The sequence below is a fragment of the Enhydra lutris genome, unplaced genomic scaffold (genome assembly GCF_002288905.1).
Source record: "Enhydra lutris kenyoni isolate GAN:26980312 unplaced genomic scaffold, ASM228890v2 scaffoldscaffold27, whole genome shotgun sequence".
NCBI lineage: Eukaryota > Metazoa > Chordata > Mammalia > Carnivora > Mustelidae > Enhydra > Enhydra lutris.
In genome coordinates, this window is record NW_019154111.1 from 15,238,377 (window position 1) to 15,257,909 (window position 19,533).

At 38.2% G+C, this 19,533-nt stretch overlaps 1 protein-coding gene across 2 annotated transcripts in view; it reads left to right on the top strand.

The window, feature by feature from the left end:
- LOC111152012 (glutamate metabotropic receptor 8) overlaps window positions 1-19,533 on the top strand; it is a 757,409-nt gene that overhangs the window by 442,870 nt on the left and 295,006 nt on the right. For both annotated transcript variants that reach the window (XM_022510280.1, XM_022510281.1), the window contains exon 6: window positions 16,684-16,884. In XM_022510280.1, the coding sequence (XP_022365988.1) occupies window positions 16,684-16,884 (201 nt within the window). The remainder of the gene's footprint in view (window positions 1-16,683; window positions 16,885-19,533) is intronic.

Below are 19,533 nucleotides of genomic sequence, written 5' to 3' on the forward strand. Positions count from 1 at the left end.
TTCCAAGGCCAAGGAAAAGACCCTTTGCTACAGGAATGACTGTCATAGAAGGATGGGATAGGGGACACTAACATTTACTGAGATGTTACCATGTTCGTAGAAATAAAATGACAAACGAAAATGAATATGGTCCCTGCTCTTGTGGACCATTAATGACATTGTTTTAAAATCAGATAGGATACAGAGATGATTTTAAAAACCACAAAGAGGAGAAGGCCTTCAAGGGTTGTTTTCCTTATAGATTTTCTTTTTTTTAAATTTAAATTCAACTAGCCAACATATTGTACCTCATTAGTTTTTGATACAATGTCCAATGATTCATTAGTTGCATATAACACGCAGTGCTCATCACATCACATGCCCTCCTCATTGTCTACAAACAACCATTGATTTATTTGAAGAAAGAATATTCATTAATTCAGTGAGTAGGTGAAACTAGAAAAGGGGTACTTGGGTTGAAAGGTATTTTAAAGCCATAGTTGTAAAATGTAATCTTAAACTACTTTTGTCTGTACCAAGGGACACAAATTATAGTTTTCCTTTGACTGACTGCTTATAACAACACTCAAGGTAGGAGGTCATTTTCCCCTTATACACTGGTAAAGATGGGGATACCAAGAGAGGTTAACTCATTTGCCATAGATAACAGAGCTAGTAAATAGGGGATTTGTGTCATAAATTTCATATTTTTCCTACTATTTCATGCTACCTCATAAAGACTGGTACAATAAAAATTCAACGTGTGGTAAGGAGGTTGCTGTCCTTGAGGTTAGACACAACGAGATCATGGTTGTATATCATTTAGGATTATGCCCAGCTATAAGTAACAGGGAGGGAAAATAACACTTGTTTCAGCAAGACGTGACTTTATTTTTCTGTCTGGTAAAATTCAGAGGAGGCCTCCAGGAATAGTGCTGTGTGGCTTCTCATACTGCTCAGCTGTCTGGACGGTGTGGCTCTAATTCCTCCGGGTTCCAGAAGAAAGGCAGAACTCCAGTTACCCTCTTTGCCTTTTAAGTGTCAGGATGGAAGAAAGGATGTAAACGATAGAGATGAAGCGCACAGGTCCATGTCCTTTAAGAAAGGCTCCTGCAACTTGCCACCTTCCCGTTTTTTTTACAATCCTATTGGTGGCTATATTTAGATACAAAGGAGGTTGGGAAATGAGGTCTGTTCTGGTCAGTCACGTGTCTGCTAAAAATCAAGAGTTCTAATACCCCAGAAAAGCTGGTGAATTAATACTGAGGTACCACCAACAGTCTCTGCCCAGAGAGCCTCAATGAGTGGTTGGGCTTGAAGACAGATAGAAGTCAAGATGTGAATGGCAATGAGAGAGTGGAAGCATGAGTGCTCTTCCAAGAAAGTTGGCTCTAAAAGGGAGGGTGCTTTATCAAATGACTCCCATACCCGACTCCGTCTCATTCCAAAATGCATTTGATTGAAAGATGATCAGAAAACTCACATATTAAAAGCTGCCACTTCATACAGAAGATGAACACACAGGACTGTCACAGAAAGTCAAAGGCCAGATGGTTACCAGGTGCTTAGAGCAGTCCTGTTAAATGAGACAGGTCTAGGGCACCTGGGTGGCTCAGTTGGTTAAGTGACTGCCTTCAACTCAGGTCCTGATCCTGGAGTCCTTGGATCAAGTCCCACATCAGGCTCCCTGCTCAGCGGGGAGTCTGCTTCTCCCTCTGACCCTCCCCCTTCTCATGCTCTCCCTCTCATCCTCTCTCTCTCAAATAAATACATAAAATTTTTTAAAAATGAGACAGCTCTATCCAAGGATATAGCAGCAGGTTTATATCTTAATTTAAATTCGTTTTTTTGTATCTGGGCACCTTCTTTATTGTTTAGACTTGACTTATAATGGAAAAAGCAAGACAGTTTGAATAAGACTAGGAAGCAAGACACAGTGTGGAGGCTTGGCTTTACAGCTTACTGTGTTTGTGACAATGGTCAGGCTATTTAACCAGACTCAGTTTTCTTATGTAAAAAAAAATAAATAAATAAAAATAATGGGAATAATATAACTTGTCTCATAGAGTGATTGTAAGAACTAGGTAAAAACATATCCAGCTTGTCTAGCATGGTAGTTGGCTCATAATAGATCTGATAAATGTTAGGTCTCTTCCTCTCAGCTTCTAAAAAGAAGGCTGTTTGTGAACATTTGTACACTTGAGCCATTATGTCTAAATGTTTCCTTTATCATAGCTCCCTGTTTCTATCCAAGTCCTTGATGGTAGTAACATAATTTGGGGAGTAAAAATAAACCACTGAGAACAGAATCCAAAAAGCAGATTTGTTAGAACTAAATTTAAAGTGCATCTCAGGCTATGATTTTCACTTTGGTTCTAAATATATCAAATTTCTATTTATAATTTTTCTCACAAAATGTGTTTTGATATTCAGAGTATGCGAGAAAAGTTTAAAGATGAAAATATTTTCAATTTCTTTTTTGCATTTGCATGTGCTGAAAGTTTAAAGATGAAAATATTTTCAAAAAAAAATTTTTTTTTGGCATTTGCACACAGGGGTAATAATGAGAGCTCCCAATAGGTCATGCTCCATCTCTCAAGGTGAAATTAGGGCTTGTTGCCAGAGAGACCTGTGGCGGTTAATTTGCTCCTCACAGGGCCAGAATTCCACTTCTGTCCTGGAAAGTTTTCTAGGTCTAGAGAGGACTCACACTAAACCATGAGTTATAATTTAGTTTATATGTAATGTTGAAGGACATCACAGTTTATATTAGTAAGATTAAAAAAAAAAAAAGACTTGTCAAACAGATCTACTCTTTTTCCACGGTAAGGTAAGTTCCTAATCAAAAGCTGCAATTTTTGATCTGAGGCAACAGTGTGTAGGAGTTCTGCGTAATGAATACTGATGTTCTATTGTTTCAGGAGTGATGAAATACAGCCACAGGTTCCTGATTTATGAGGGGTTTAAAATGAGCACTTACCTCATCTTGGATCTGTTGTTTTAACACTGTCTAATACGGTTAGTCTCAGATGGTCTGTTTCCTCTATTATGGAAATTATCCTACCAGTCCATGTGGAGAGAAGCAAGAAGCAAAACACCCTTGCCGACCCTACCTTTTATGTACATTTATTTGAACATAAAAATAGAAGGCATAGCTTTGGTTTATTTGAAAAAAAAGTTTCCCCAGTAGTACTTCATTATATCCCATATAGTTTCCTGGAGTGGCCCTTCATAAAATATTAAAGAAAAGGGATGGTGGCTTTATGCACAGCTAATTGGAACTGTCTTATTGATGTGTGCGTCTTTGGAATGAAACTCTGTTCAGATTGGTTTAACAAATATTGCTATTAACCTAAGACAGACTTGGGCACCATGCTAGGCCCTGTGGGTCCTCAGAGGAAGAAGATCTAAACCCCTGTTCTTCATGAAGTTTCAGATTATCGAGAAAGAAAATAATATGGAGAAAGAAGTTGTAAATCAAAAAATGATGACTGGAAGACGAATCGTGTTGATTCATTAAACGCCGTCCACAGCCTCTGTGTTTACTGATTCCTGGTGAGGACTTGGAATGAGTGGATGGTCTGCATCCGTGACGTTGTCTGACAGCAGCAGAGGCTGATTGAATTAATTGGAAGGCAACAAGAGAGGTCATCTTGTCTGGTCCCTGTCCCTATGAAGGATGGCACAGAAACTCTCCCAGACAGATTGTGACCTGCTTTAATCAGCCACTGGCATTATACCCACGCCTGTGCGGTGACCCTTAAAATTGGGAAGAAAAGTGAAAGACCCAGTCAGTCACCCAGCGGATAGACCACACTGCACAAAGGCAATGATTGTTTTCCTCTTTCATCTGGGTGCTCCAGGATCACACACAGATCCCCTCAAATGTTCATTTAAAGAATATGCATCTTATATGTCTGGTACATCTTGTTTTCTGTTTTAAATTCCTTTTATAAGTTACACTTAAGTTGTAAAGCCCTAGTTTTGACCGTTTCAACCAAAAACCATGGTTCTTTGAATGGCGATGGTTTCTAGGGATACTCCTTTCATGTCGGCATGAGGGAACCTTACCACAACGCGCAACTTCTTGCTATTCACTTTTTTTCCTCAGAGTTGATTTCATTAACTCCTTTCAAGACTTTTAATTCCTCATGGGCAAACCTACTTAGGGATCCCCTCAAGTTTTACTCATCCTCAGAGGAACTTAATTACACAGGGAAAGAAGGTATAGCTGGAGAAAGGCGACGTGACAGAAAGAGAGGAATCACGGAGCGAGGTAGTAGGAGTCTGTTCCCAGCTCTGGCTCTACCTGCTATATTGGACCCGGAGAAATCCCTCAGTGTTCCTTGACCTCAGTCTGGCTATTTGTAAAATAAGAAGATTGGATGAGGTCAGTGAGTTTCAGACTCTTCTTGATTATACTCCAGATTAGTCATTTCTTGTTTATGGCAACCCAGTGCTCGCATGCCTCCATGCGAAGGTTCAAGAAATAGTACTTCCCGTTACTATGTGCAATACACCGATTCCCATTTTATTTTTGAAAAATGCAGTTTTTAATGATTTAAATGATTTAAAATCATTTTTACAGTGATTTTAAAAACACTAATAGGACGTGTCATAAGGCTTAAAAAAGCAGATACGATCATTGTTAAGGTTGTTTCAGTATGAGCGTTCCTATTTTATTAGTTGCAAGTTTTAGGGTCTCATTATATGGGCTCTTGTAGTGACATCATTTCATTGTTGACAAAATCTTAAGAAGAATGAGAAAGTAGAGGAGAAGGATGGTGGGACTAGAGAGAGTAGAAGTGGGGAAAGTTTTGTTTTCCTGTGTGTGTGTTTAATGCTGACTATCTTATTTACTGTTCAATTTTTTGTTCCAAAGAGAATATCTGAGACAACACGATTGATGACTTGCAAGAAGAAAGACTGAAGTTAGTTGCTGAGTAGTAACATAGTCTTCGAAACAATTCTGTGCCATCTCTTCCCCCAGTTCCTGGGGAGTTTGTAATAAAAAAAAAAAAAAAAAAAAAAATGAACTCCAGGGGTGGAACCCTAACCTGGACTTAGAAAAGCCACAAATCAGACAGGGTACATTCCTGTAATACCAAGGGAGCAGACAGAATTTTTAGGTGCAGTCTACTGGGGTTCCCCTGGCCTGTCCTAACAGGAACAAATATACCATGTTCATTGCCCATTGGGCAAACGTGTGGCCATCTGGTGGGACAATATATTTCTGGCTTAGACAGCATCCATTGGTCTACTGGTCTCATTGAGCAGCAGGGTCTACCCGGATACAGAAGCCAGGAACCTGGAAGTCACTCCTGGCAACACCCTTTGCTTCAGTTCCAGCCAAATCCTGTTAATTATGTCTTCTAATGTCTCAAATGCATTTACATTTCTCTGTCTTGATCGTCACCTTAGCCCATGCCACACTTTGTCCTTGTTCATATTATGAAAGAACCTCCCAAGCAGTTATTCTTTTTATGTAATGCCCTGATAACCTCCCAAGCAGTGGGAGGTCTCTCTCCCGCCCCATCGCTCTTTCCTCCTTCTTGTCTATTCTTCTGACCCAGTGCTCTTTTTGAACCGGAAACCCAATTATTTCACCTTTCAAAGGCCTCCTACTGCACATAGGAAGAAGACAAATTGACTCTAGGTAACCTGCAAAATCCCCAAATCTGCCCTCCTCGCCTCTCAGGCCTCATCTGTGCCACACTCCTGCCCAGCTCCAGCGTCCTGTGTAGGATTTCAGGCCTCATACTTCTCCACCCCTTCGATCAGTAGAAGTGTCACTGTCACTCAGCCTCTTGTGTCCCCCCTACTTCCCTTTCTCCTCTCATTCACTCCTGTTTATCCTTTCGATATGAGCCCGTCACTCCCTGAGGTTTAGTTTACGGTTGTATCCAGCTCAGAGCTTAAGATATCACCCAGGCTGACTGAACCGTGATGATAAAGGTGATAATAAAACATCCCTTGTATAGTACTACTTACTGTTTCCAACACACTCTCCAGACTGCCTTAAGCACATTAACTCAATTATGACAACAATTCTGTGGGAGAGTTACTTTTTATTCCCACTTTTCAGATAAGGAAACTGAGGCATAAGAGATTAGGGACTTAAAGTCCCGCAACTAGTATATGGTGGTGTGAATTTAAACCCCAGCAGATTAGCTGCAGGGTGGTTCCTAATCTTTGAACTAAATTACCTCTTTCATGTTCATTAGATGAATATATGAATATATATCCTGGGTTTATATTGGGATTTCTTTTGTTTGTGTAATCAGAAAAGTGTTGCACATTGTAGAAGCTTAAGTATTTTATAGCCCCGTATAACAAATAATAGTGTCCATTTATTCACTGTGTAATGTGCTGGATGCCCTGCATTATCTCAATTCTCACAACAGCCGTGCAACATAGGTATAAATTCCCATTTTATGAGTACAGAATAAGAGACTCAGGAACGATCTCAAGTATTGATCTGATGTCAGAACCCATTTTTTTTGCATTTTTCTGGTTTTTTTGTTTGCTTGTTTGTTTTTAACAAGAGATGGAACTTAACCTGGGCCTTCTATGTTGCATACAGTTTAAATAAGGGGAGAAGAAAATGTTGAGCATTAAGAATGAATCAAGGGGCACCTGAGTGGCTCAGTCAGTTAAGTGTCTAACTCTTGGTTTCTACTCATGTCATGATCTCAGGATGGGGAGATCCAGCCCTACTTTGGGCTCAGGCTTCTGGAGCACACAGGTTTGGGATCCCATCCACCCACCCCCGGTTACATGCACGCACACACATGGGCTCTCTCTCTCTCTCTCAAATAATTAAAAATCTTTTTTAAAAAAAGAATGAGTTGAGAATTTATTAATTGTACCATGATCAACCACCTAAAAATACAATGAAAAAATTCTGTTTCATAAAGCTAGAAAACGAAATATCAGGGCATTACATAAAAAGGAATACGGGAGGGGCGCCTGGGTGGCTCAGTGGGTTAAGCTGCTGCCTTCAGCTCGGGTCATGATCTCAGGGTCCTGGGATCAAGTCCCGTGTCGGGCTCTCTGCTCAGCGGGGAGCCTGCTTCCCTCTCTCTCTCTCTGCCTGCCTCTCCGTCTACTTGTGATCTCTCTCTGTCAAATAAATAAATAAAAATCTTAAAAAAAAAAAAAAGGAATACGGGAGTGACATATCTTTGCTGAGGATTACAAAAGAAGATTCGAATAAATGGAAAGGCTCTGTTTCCAAATGGGACACTTAATATCACAGCTATTTCAAGTCTCCTGCAACTAATTTTAAAAATCAATACAATTCGAATAAAAGCTGCAATTTTTAGAACTAGCTTAAATAGTTCTAAAGTTTATTTGTGAGAACTATCAAGAATTTTAAAAAACAAGAGTATTGATAGAACTTGCATGAACAGATGGTAGAACTTATCATAAAATTACAATAATTGCCCAACAGGTAGCATTGGCATATTGGGAGACAAGTGGCCTAGAGCATAAACTCCAGTTGTATATCCAAGAACATAAAGAGTTTGATGTGTGTTAAAAGTGACTTTATATAAATCAATGGGGAAAAGAACATTCAAGAAATAGTGTGGAAGAACTGGCTCATAATTTGAAAAACAAGGTTAGATCTCTACCTTGCATCAAATATCATGTTGAGTATTGGGAGGCAGTTAAATGCAAAAACCTGAATCCACTGAATGAACTACACTGCAAGTATAAAAACTATGCTTTCCTACAATATAGGGAAATCCTCACTAGGTGAAGTGAATATAGCAGATTAAAAAAAATATACACAGTATCTTCTTAATTTAGGGGAAAATAGAGAAATCCTATAAGGCAATAGGTCAATATATAAATGGTGGTTAATGTGATAGGCTAATAGATATTCTCTTTTCTTCATTATACTTTTTTCTCACATTTCTACTAATACTGATTAGCTTTTGTGATTAGAAAAAAAATAAAAAATATTTTTAAAGGCACATTTGAAGCCACATTATAAGGTCTGCAATGACTACTAACATATCTTCGGGTGGGAGGATGCATTAGAAGTCCTATCTGCTAGAGGGAGTTTGGGGAGGGGGGATTGGATTCTTCTATGGAGTAGCTGAAGAGAAAAACTCTACTATTCACTATTGAACTCTGATGTACATGATCAAAATAATTATGTAAAGAAATGCAACTGTCTGAATTTAATCAAATGCCTTTTCTTTGTTTGGGGATTTAGGGATACATCTATGAAATAATTTCCTCTTCTGAGCATCTTTTTTTTTTTTTTTTTTTTAAACTGGTTGTTTTGCCTGAAGATACACTCTTAATCTTACTTGCCTCTTACCTTAGGTTTTTTAGTGTTTTAAAAACCCTAGGGCATTGCATGGAAAATTTAACACCTGAAGGGGACACCTGGCACCTGCCTGAAGCACTTTCCATTTCCTGCCAGGCACACAAAGGAGAGAAGTCATTGTGGGCTGATGTAGCACTCTTCAGGGGTTGATTTACAAGTGTCTCCTGATGTGTCCTCAGGCAGCTAAGAGCCTTCAGTTCTTGGGACTACATTTAAATTACAGAAGAAATAGAGAGCAGGTGATTTTCAGCAGAGGACCCTTATCTTCTTATTTTCTCTGCCCTTTGTAAATAGATAAGGCAGAGGCTCAAATTAGTTCATTAGTCCAATACATCTGTTTATTCAGGTCCTTGACAAAGCCTAGTGCAGAATTGACAAAGCAGAACCTTAGGTGTGGAATTCTCTTTTGAGCTTGATGTTACTTTCTTAGAGAAATCTTACAGACATTTACGCTCTTACCTTCCAGAGCTAAAATACTCTATTGATTTTTATAAATATTAATTTATAAGTTTTATTAGCTTTGGCTTTTGCCACAAATATCTAATCATCTTGCTTATGAATTTCAGCCACATTATGCCAACTTTATCTCAGGTGCATTACTGAAATTCACAAGCAAGATTAGTTTTTTTTTTTTAATGATTTTATTTATTTTTGGATAGAGAGAGAATGATCACAAGTAGGCAGAGAGGCAGGCGGAGGTGGGGGGAGAAGCAGGCCCCCTGCTGAGCAGAGAGCCCAACATGGGGCTTGATCCCAGGATCCTGAGATCATGACCTAGGCTGAAGGCAGAGGCTTAACCCACTGAGCCACCCAGGCGCCCCAAGATGAGTGTTTTAATATGTCAGAAAAATGCTTACAATGTTACAGGAGTGTATTTCCCCTTTTTTGTATATTTTAATATGTTGTCATTTGTTAATATTTATTAGTATTTCTGTAAAAGTATATATTATTTTATATTATTCTTTAGTTCCTGCTCACTGTTCTTTAAAGGTTCACACACACACACACACACACACACACACAATCTCTACCTACTACTTACCATATAAGACAAGTCAGTTATGGGTCTAATGACTAAAAGTTAGAGGAGTTCAGAGAAGTGGAAGGTAAGCCTGATTTGGAAAAACAAAACAAAACAAAACAAAAAAAACAAAAACACAATTTCACAGAGAAGGAGGCAGTGTGATAATTAATGGCCAAGTTTTTGAGTCAGACTTGACTACCATTTACTGCCATAACTGTGTGATCTTGGGTAGTTTTTCAAATGTTGAGTCTTAGTTCCTTTATCTATTAAAAAATTAATAGTAATTTAGGACTAAAGAGATGCTTCTCATGAAGGGTCCTGCCCATCTTAATTATTTGTGTCCTTTTACTTCTCTGATCTTATTTTCCATAATTGATTCCTTTAACCATCAGATCAAAATAAAAAGAGACATGAAACTTTTCTCCTTCAAAATGTACTAGATTTGAAGTAGTTAAAGTCTAAGAGTCATGAAAATGCAGTAACTCAGTTAACCAGACTAATAATACAGGAAGAAAAATCCAGGCTGACAGTTGGTATTTTTTGTTACTGTAGAATTTCCAGGTCTTGATGGTAGTCCAGTTACTGGTTATTCCAAACTATTTTGGAGAATTTTTAGTGGTATTTGTTCACTCATACCCTTATACAATCTTCCAGCAATCTTAGCAATTGTAAGGAGGAAACAGAAGAGAATATGCCCTAGCATCTAGAAATTTAGAACTGTAGGGACCCTGACTGATCATGTTATTCAATTGTCTAATTTCTACTGAGAAGTAAACAAATCCTAGAAAGCTCATGACTTGACCAAGGACACAAAGTCATTTGGCCACTCTGTTAGAACTAGAATGCGAGTCTTCGACTTCTCAGGCCATTGGTCTTTTTTCTTATTTTTTTTTTCTTTTAAGATTTTATTTATTTATTAGAGAGAGCATAAGCAGGGGGAGAGGTAGAGGGAGGGGGAGAAGCAGACTCCCCACTGAGCAGGGAATCCAATGGAGGGCTTGATCCCAGGACCCTGAGATCATGACCTGAGCCAAAGGCAGATGCTTAATCAACTGAGCCACCCAGGAGCCCCTCAGGCCATTGGTCTTACAACAGTACTACAATGGTACTTTACTCCTAAGTAAAGCTTAAATTATTGCAATGCTATAAATAAATGATCAGCGGTATTACTATTATGTGATTACTCTAAACATTTGGGCCTTTTGTTCTTCCAACAATTCAACAAATTTTTATAAAATCTGCATACTTTGTTAGAGGATATATTAAATACTAGAGAATATTAAAAATCAGTTCTTTTAACTGAGGTCTTTCTTGATGCAGTTGGAGAGCCAGAGCTGTCAAAAACAAAACCTTCTTGTTAACCTGATTTTCCAAATTCTGTTAATGCTGTCAGGGTTCTGCTACCTTGCCTCAAAACACCTGAGTTGTTGATTGCCTTCAAACCTTACTTCCATATTTAATCAGGGCGCCAAATACTGTCAGTTTGACATCTGAAACATATTTTCCCTCATTCTTTTTTTCCTGCTTTTTCAACCTATATCTGCCCTGCCTCCCAGCTTGTATCTCTACCTTCAAACTACATTTGCTTCAATTTACTTTACTCGTATTCCCAGAAATATTTTAAATATTGGTCATGGTTCTGTGTTTCCAACTGAACAATATTCAATATTCAATGTAGCATTTAAGATACTCTATAATCTGATCTGGGCTGCTATATTAAAAAATTAAATATCAGTGCTCCCGCCTATCTTGATTTGACATCTTACCTGAAGCTTGGAGGCTGAGCAGGAGGTATCCAGGAAGGCGTGAAGAGTTACAGAGTGGATATCGCGTGAAGCCTTGTGGTGGGAGATCTCGGGTTATATTCAAGGACCTACAAGTGGAGCAGCAAGAGGCGGGGTGGTACCAGCAGATGAGGCTGGAGAGATGGGATAGCACATCGCGGAGGTCCCTGGGGGAAGTTGTCCCAGTCTAAAGCCCAGGAATGTGCCCGAGTCCACTTGCCTTGGGTTGTGTTAGTTGGGACCCGGATCTAGGTCTGCCCCACTGGCCCATACTCTTTCTCCTGTAGCCACTGCCTCCCTCAGTCAGTCTGTCTTTCTGCCTTACCATAGGGCCCTTGTTCTCATCTCCCTGCAGGTTGCATGGGAGCTGCTCGCGCTTCATTTGCCTATCCCGGTGCTTAGGAGAAATTCTTGTATAATTGAATATGCTTCTGTTTCTTTCCTCTATTGTATCCTTGAAGCCAAATCAGTTTAAATTCAGTAGAAGGTGACTTAGGTTGGCTGAGTTGATAGCGATTCCTTTTGCATTGTGCCGTGTGATTCTTTCTGGTTCTCATGGATTGTTACTGGCGTACGTGGTTCACTGATTCCATCACCCACTGTGCAGTTAGTGCATATATGTAGGGCACTGGGAGAGCGGCTTGTAGGATATGACAGTCTTTTCTCTGGTGCATTGAGTAGCGAGATACAGAGTTGTTGTGGAATTCAGAATGACCCTTCATTCTGGTCCTATGGGCCTAAATGTGTCCCTAGCAGGTCACGGATTCTCTTCTTTCCTCCTACCATCCTCTCCACACTAACTGCAAGAAAACAGTTTAATCATTTAAAATAGTTGCTGCATTCTTAAGGAAAAGTCAGAGAGAAACTAAATAAATACTTTTTAACCTATAAATTTAGAATGTGGGATTTTTTTTCTACTGTGTGCTAGGATTATAGTAAAAAAAAATCAAACTGATTGGATATTTGGTTTCTTGGGAATAAAATGACTGGTAGGACTTCCATCTCCTCCTCCTCCTCTTTCTCTGCTCCTTTTTCTTCTTCTTCACTGAACTGATTAGTTTATTGGATCATCATTATATTAACATACTTTCAGGGAAAGGAAAATAACCTCGAATCTCAATCTATAAAACTAAACTACACCCTGAGAAATCAGAAATTCTTGGAAAGCAAAGCTCAACGACTATCTGTCAAAGAATTTAAAATTCATGTCAGGCATATCTTAGGAACTCACGCTGTAATGTATATGGCACTCTGCAAACTTGAGCAGATTTGCCTTTTGAAGAACAAGAGGATACACCGCGATGCTCGAAAGACCTTAACTGAGGCACATGAGGTATTGCTTGGACCAGTAAGAATTTATTCTGTTGTCCAGGAACATGAGATACAGTCAGAAGTTTTATATTTCATTAATGAAAATGTAACATAATCTTGCTATAAAATTTATGAGGCTGACTTCAACTCCCCCCCCTGCAAACACTTTGCTATTTACTGTTAATTTTAAGCTATACACTAAAGCACATCACAACTTTACAGTCACTGTTTTAAATGGATGGCTGACATATAGCCTTTGACAATATTTAGCCCTTTATAGAAATACATTAACGTTAACTTTAGAAACTATAGCATAATGAAATTTTACAGCCAATTAAGTTGATGAGTCACTGTTAGCTTCTTAAATTCCTTTTTAGATGAATAAGACAAGCAACTACAGGAATTGAGGAGCAAACCCCAGCTCTTGTAAAATCTTAAGTGTCTTCATGAAGTTGAAATGTTAGGGAATAGAAAAATATGGTGTCTAAACAGCCTGGAAAGAAATAAAATGACTTCTTGTTAAACTTAGAAATGATAATAATGTTCAGTCTTTTAGTTTGTCACCGTGTGCTTCCATCACTTCGTGGAAAGAGTCATAGTGAGTCCACTGACTTGTGTGACAGTTGTCACTAAGCAGCCTTCTGAACTTTTACTTAAAAAAGAGCGCAAAGTTGGATATATTTAATCTCTGCTCATACTACTAGGAGTTTACAACTAGTTAAGGAAATAAATAGTTTAACAAGTGCAAATTTAAATATGTCCCTTTAATAATAGGTATGGTATTTGAGAGTTAATTATAAATCTATTATGTATAAAGTTAAAATTGCTTTAGGAAAAATCAAGAAAGAATAGGTCTACTAAGGACACCTGGGTGGCTCAGTCAGTTAAGAAACCAGATCTTGATTTTGGCTCAGATCATAATCTCAGGGTCATGAGATCAAGTTGTACCTTGAGCTCATCCTTTGCACAGAGTCTGCTTGAGATTTTCTCTCTGCCTCTCCCTCTGCCCCTCCCCCCTCAAATAAATAAATAAATCTTAAAGAAAAAAAAGAATGTCTATTCAATTAGGACATCTCCATTAAAATTTATCAGGAAACTATTGTGTATAATTTATCCCAATTATTGAATGTTGAGAAATATCTTTATAGATGGAGTAAGGTTGCATTGAATAAACTGTGGCATTAAAATAAAATCATATTTTTATTTTAATCATATTAAAATAAAAACATTTTAGGATAGAGTAAATTTAAAAATATAAAACATTCACACATATCTAGCTCTTACCTATATTCCATGGACTGAAAAATCTCCAAATTTCTTTATGTTCTTGTGGTCATTATTTTCTTTGTACTTGGGCTTGGGCATTTTCTGCCATTTCTGTGGCTGCTGTTCACACTCCACCCAGTGGCAATGGAGAAAAAGAAATTCTCTCTTTAAAAAGAGGGGTGCCTGGGTGGCTCAGTCTGTTAAGTAATTAACTCTTGTTTTCAGCTCAGGTCATGATTTCAGGGTTGTGAAATTAAGCTCTGCTTCAGGCTCCGCACTCAGTGAGGAATCTGAGATTTTCTCTCTCCCTATGCCCCTCCCCCTTCTCTCTCTTAAATAAATAAATCTTTTAAAAATTGTGCATCCTCTTGATTATTAGAGAAGACCCACACACGCACACAAATAAAGTACACAAGAGAAGCAAAGTCAGAGAAACAAGTGATAACGTTCACAGAAGTGTGTGTGTGTGTGTGTGTGTGTGTGTGTGTGTAGCCAAGGGATTTACAGAGCCGCAGCAATACAAACTGTAAACTTGGAATGTAGTGTTACAGACAATGTTTGTGTCCCTTTCATAAATTTGAAATGTGTTAAAACTCTACCCCCTGATATGAAGGTATGAGGATGTGGGGCCTTTGGGAGGTAATTAGGTTAGATTAAGTTTTGAAGCTAGAGCACTATCCCTCATGAATGGGATTAGTGTCCTTAAAAGAAGTCACCCGAAGTCTACTCTCTTCCATGTAATGATATAATAAGAAAACAGCTGCCTGCAACCCAGAAGATATCCTTCACCAGGACCCAACCATGCTGTTACCCTTAGTCTGGACTTGTAGCCTCAAGAGCAATGAGAAGCAAATTCTGTTGTTTACAAGCCGCCCAGTCTTTGGTATTTTGTTATAGCAGCTCAGACTAAGACAGTGAGGTATCTGTGTTTGGAAATTACAGATTTGTCATGTCCCCAAATTGGGAGATGCTGATTCGGTAAATCTGGGGTGGCCCTCAGGAGTCTGGACTTAAGAAGATAATCAGGAATGGAACAACTGCTTGAGGATTTATAGGATTCATTTCCAGTTATCAAATTTAGTGATACAAAATGAATGAAACTGGGAATCTTCTTATGGACCTACGGGCCTACCCTCAAAGTAGTTATTTCAGTCTTGTATCAAGTTTACTTGTCATTTGCCTCTTGTTTTCTTAAGCAACCATGCTGGTTGGCTCAGGACTATCTGGGTTTTAGTCCTGTATTCTGAGAAATCCCTCGATCCTGGACTAACCAGAGTGGTTGGTCACCGGATAAGATCTTTAAAGAAACAACTCATCTTTTTAGTTGCTGTGATGACATTCTGGACATAGCAAAGCCATTCTAAGACCCCAAGGAGACAAAGTGCCAATGGAGATAGGGAGAAGACAGTGCTCCTGGATCTGCATGGATGTTAGCTTAGATCATACAGTTAATGCAGTTGAAGGGATCGGTATGTCTTTTGTCATCTTGAAGAACAGATCTCCCCTCTCCGCTGTCAAACCTGTAAGACGTTCAATTCTGATTGAGGTTTTAGGGAAATGATGTAATTCTCTATAATAATAGCCTGGTTTTAGCACTATTGAGCTTGACATGGAAGCAGACTACGTAGGAATATGATAGGCAATTGGAAAGGTGGGCTGGCAGTTAGGTGACAGGAAAGTCCAAGAAAACTAACTTATCAGACTGCTAGATTTAATAAATAAATTGATTAATACAGAAATAGAAAATTGTTGAGTATCTAAGCACAACATGGTGACTATGGTTGATAATACTGTATTGTATACTTGAAAGTTGCTAGAAAAATAGAAAAATAAAAAAGCTTACTCTGGAAGGTAATGAATGTGTTAACTAACCTTTATTATCATTTCATAATATATACATATATAAAATCATCATGTAGTATACCTTAAACTTAAACCATGTGATATGCCAATTTTATCTCCGTAGAAAGATTTAAAAATAAAATAAAATAGAAAATTGAGTTCAAGGGGCATCTGGGTGGTTCAGTTGGTTGAGCGTCCAGCTCTTGATTTCGGCTCAGGTCATGATCTCAGGGTCCTGAGGTAGAGCCTCACCTCAGTCTCCAAGCTCAATGCAGAGTCAGCTTGTTTCCCTCTGTTCCTCCTCCTGCTCTCTCTCTCAAATAAATCAATAAATAAAATCATTAAAAAAAAGAAAAAGAAAATTGAGTTCAAGAAGAAAATAAGTTGAATGATTCTTCTGAAGATAGCTGGTTTGCTTAAGGAAAAACTGTCTCTTAATATTTACAAAAAGGACTCCCAAGTAAAATACGTTCAAAATGAGAATAGATATGGTGGGGCGGGGGGAGGAAAGACCTTACTTTGAGACACTAATTAAATGATACTCCTGGAACTGAAGTAGATGAAAAGAAGAAACCTATGCATTTTGCTTATAAGATCAAGTCACTACCAAAATGTTATGTAATTACTAGAATGTAAAATGTAATCGGACTCAGTAAGGTGGAAATAAAGATAATGAAATTATATGTTTTTGTTTAGTTTATATCTTTTTGTTGCTAATAGAATAGTTTCTGTTCTTTCCAAATAAAAATTCAATACCTAGTTTAAAAGCCTGACTCAGTATGTATAGGAATAAAATAACTGGGAGTAAAAGTAAATAGTTTTGTCTCATTAAGCGTGCCTCGGAGGGCACCTCGGTGGCTCAGTCACTAAGCCTCTGCCTTCAGCTCAGGTCATGATCCCAGAATTCTGGGATCGAGTCCCACATCAGGATCCCTGCATCGTGGGAAGCCCCCATCCCCCTCTCCCACTCCCACCCCCCACTTGTGTTCTCTCTCTCGCTGTGTCTCTCTCTGTCAAATAAATAAATAAAATCTTAAAAAAATCAAAAGTGTACCCCAAATGTGGAAATCTTAGCCCTAATGCCATCTTTGAGTAAAATCTAACACCAGTTGATGGTTTACTTTTTTATTTTACAGGGCTGGAGAGAATTGCCAGGGATTCATCTTATGAACAGGAAGGAAAGGTCCAATTTGTAATTGATGCCGTGTATTCCATGGCTTATGCCCTGCACAATATGCACAAAGATCTGTGCCCTGGATACATCGGCCTCTGCCCACGAATGAGTGCTGTTGATGGGAAAGAGCTACTTGGTTATATTCGGGCTGTAAATTTTAATGGTAAGTCACAAGGGTTTTTTTGGTCATTAACTACTTTAGAAGTGACAGTGTTTGTTCCTCCCCACCCCATACACAGAAGACATTCAAACAGAGTGGAAAGCCCAGGATTAGAAGCAGTCCCCCTTTTAATCAGGAGTGTGAGTTTTTCCACCTGCTTTTAAATCTCAAACATATTTTTTTTTGGTGCTCCTGAAAGAAGCAGAAGTTAAAAATAAACCTCAATCAATCAAAATATTCTACTTAAATATCACTATTTCAGAAATAACTTAGGAGGCTCATTTGGAACCGCTCACAATCACAACAGATTAGATTTCTTTGAAAATGTTTTGTTTTTGTGCCATTGTTAGGGAAGGACGTGTAGAGATTTTGTTTTAAAACTGATCTTCAGCTTCTTGAACAGTAAGTTAACTGACTAGAGGAAGGTAGATGATCTGGATTTGCTACCTATTTACCTTCTGAGCGCTGGGTTAAGTTTCTGTATCTTCTCTTTCCTTGTATCACTTTCAATGATCTGGTTGCTGTAAAGCAATGGGCTGCATCCTATAAGCTAGAACTGCATGGGATGCCTTGGAGATGGGATTTACTTCCTGCAGAAGCAGAACTTCTGCTCTCTGTGAGTGTCACAGAAACTGATACAAAATATGATGGACCCACAGCATTCCGCTGAGAATAGCCAACTGCCTGTCTGAAGTGAAGGAATTATTGAATGCTGCTGCTCTTTCATGAAAGCTGTAATGGTTGCTGCTCATGATTTTGACTGTTATTTTCAAATGAAATGATAGAATGCTCTGAGCTGTCTAATTCTTTCTGTTTGGCTGTAATCCACACAATGGACATGCCTCCAAGTCACGCACAGCACTGCACTGTCCATCATAATACACTCCAGTGACCTTAGCTGCCAGCCTTTCTCAAAAAAGCACAAGGTCATCATCTTCAATTTAGAATTCAAGTGGAAACTTCTTCTTTTGCTTTGTGCAGGCAACACAAGGCAAGATTTGGTTTACATTCAACATAGGGTATCCTTATTTTCAGCAGAATTTTTTGTGAGACATTATGTAACAATCCTTTTGTTATGAATATAAATATTAAGGGGAATTTAAAAATAATTTTCTTGCAATTATAAAAATTGAGCAAAAGAAGAGTATTACAATGCAAGGTTATTTATCCTAACATGAGGTTGTGGAACACTCCATTTATCCAAGTAGTTAGGAGCTGTGAAGAGGAATGCAAATGATTATATTTTCTCAATAACTGAAGCTCACCTCCAGAAGATGGGAAAATCTTTAAAGAAACACGAGATTAAAGTATTTTAAAGGTGAATTACCAGTTTCTCCCTTATCTTAATCATAGATAAAAGCCAACCCCTTCCTTGATGACTTCCATTATTATACCATACTGTAATATAATGATGCTATTAACGACTATTAAAAACATCTTAATGCCTAATGATTATTAAGACAATTTGCCTCTAGACTCCAATGATTCCTGAGTTCTATTGTCTACTTTTTATAGTCTTTTTTCCCCTACCACCTTATCAGGCTGCTGTTTTTGTGCCTTTTTTTTTTTTTAAGGACTGATCTCTTCCATAATTTGCTTCTTTCAACCCACTATGGACAGAGAAACACATATAACATTTCATTCATTTAGTCAAGATATATTTATTGAGCACATAGAACATGTTAAACATTGTGATAGGTGCTGGAGATACACTACTGATAAGAACAGTCAAAACAGGAGATTTAGATTTTCTTGGGGAATTAAATATTAATCAAAAAAGCACACAAAGGTGTAATAATATAGGCTGTAATGAGCGCTGAGAGTAGAGGTGTGCCAGACTGAGAGTTTCTAAGAGGGAAATATCCCTACTCTAGGGAGGTAGTGACAGGTGTGACTCTGAAGGAAATGGGTGAAATAAGGATAAGATAGAATACAAGAGGGCTTACAGGCCATTCTTAAGATTTGTTTACCTTGAAAGCAATAGGAACCCATTAAAGCATAATAGAACTGTGTCTGATATGAGTAAGTATAGTCTTGGTATGAGGGTCATATAAAATACATGAATTTTAGTATATACACTTAAAAAAGAATCTCTTTGAGCTCCCTGGAGAGCTGTTTTGCTAATGGCTTGAGACTTGTCTGTATTCCAACAGGGGATGCTACAAGGTAAGAGACCTATACATAAGCCAGTTGTCATGGATTATATACTCCTCCTGATTTTTAGTAATTTTCAGGAAGTTCATAAATTTTTAAATTTCATTGTTAGCTTATTTGTTAGTGTTCATTAATTATTAGTGCCTTGCCTATGATATATGCCTATGATAAAAAGATATATAGGGCAGTTCAAATAGAAGTATATTATCAAAATCATTTCAAAAGGAAGAAACAATATGGTAACTAGGATATGGGACTACATCAAGTTCTAACCTTCCAGAGCAGCCGTAATGTAAAGGGACATCCAGTGGGATATATAACTTTCATTGTGATGGAAGCAAGCCTACCTATTTTTTAAGAGAGGACTAATTTTCTGGGAAACTCTATCTACAAGAACTGTATCATATGGGACTTTGACAACCTAATAATATGAGCAAAGTTATTTAACAAAATTTTATATAAAAGAAGCAGCTTTCTCTTTGGCTGTTTTGCACCTGT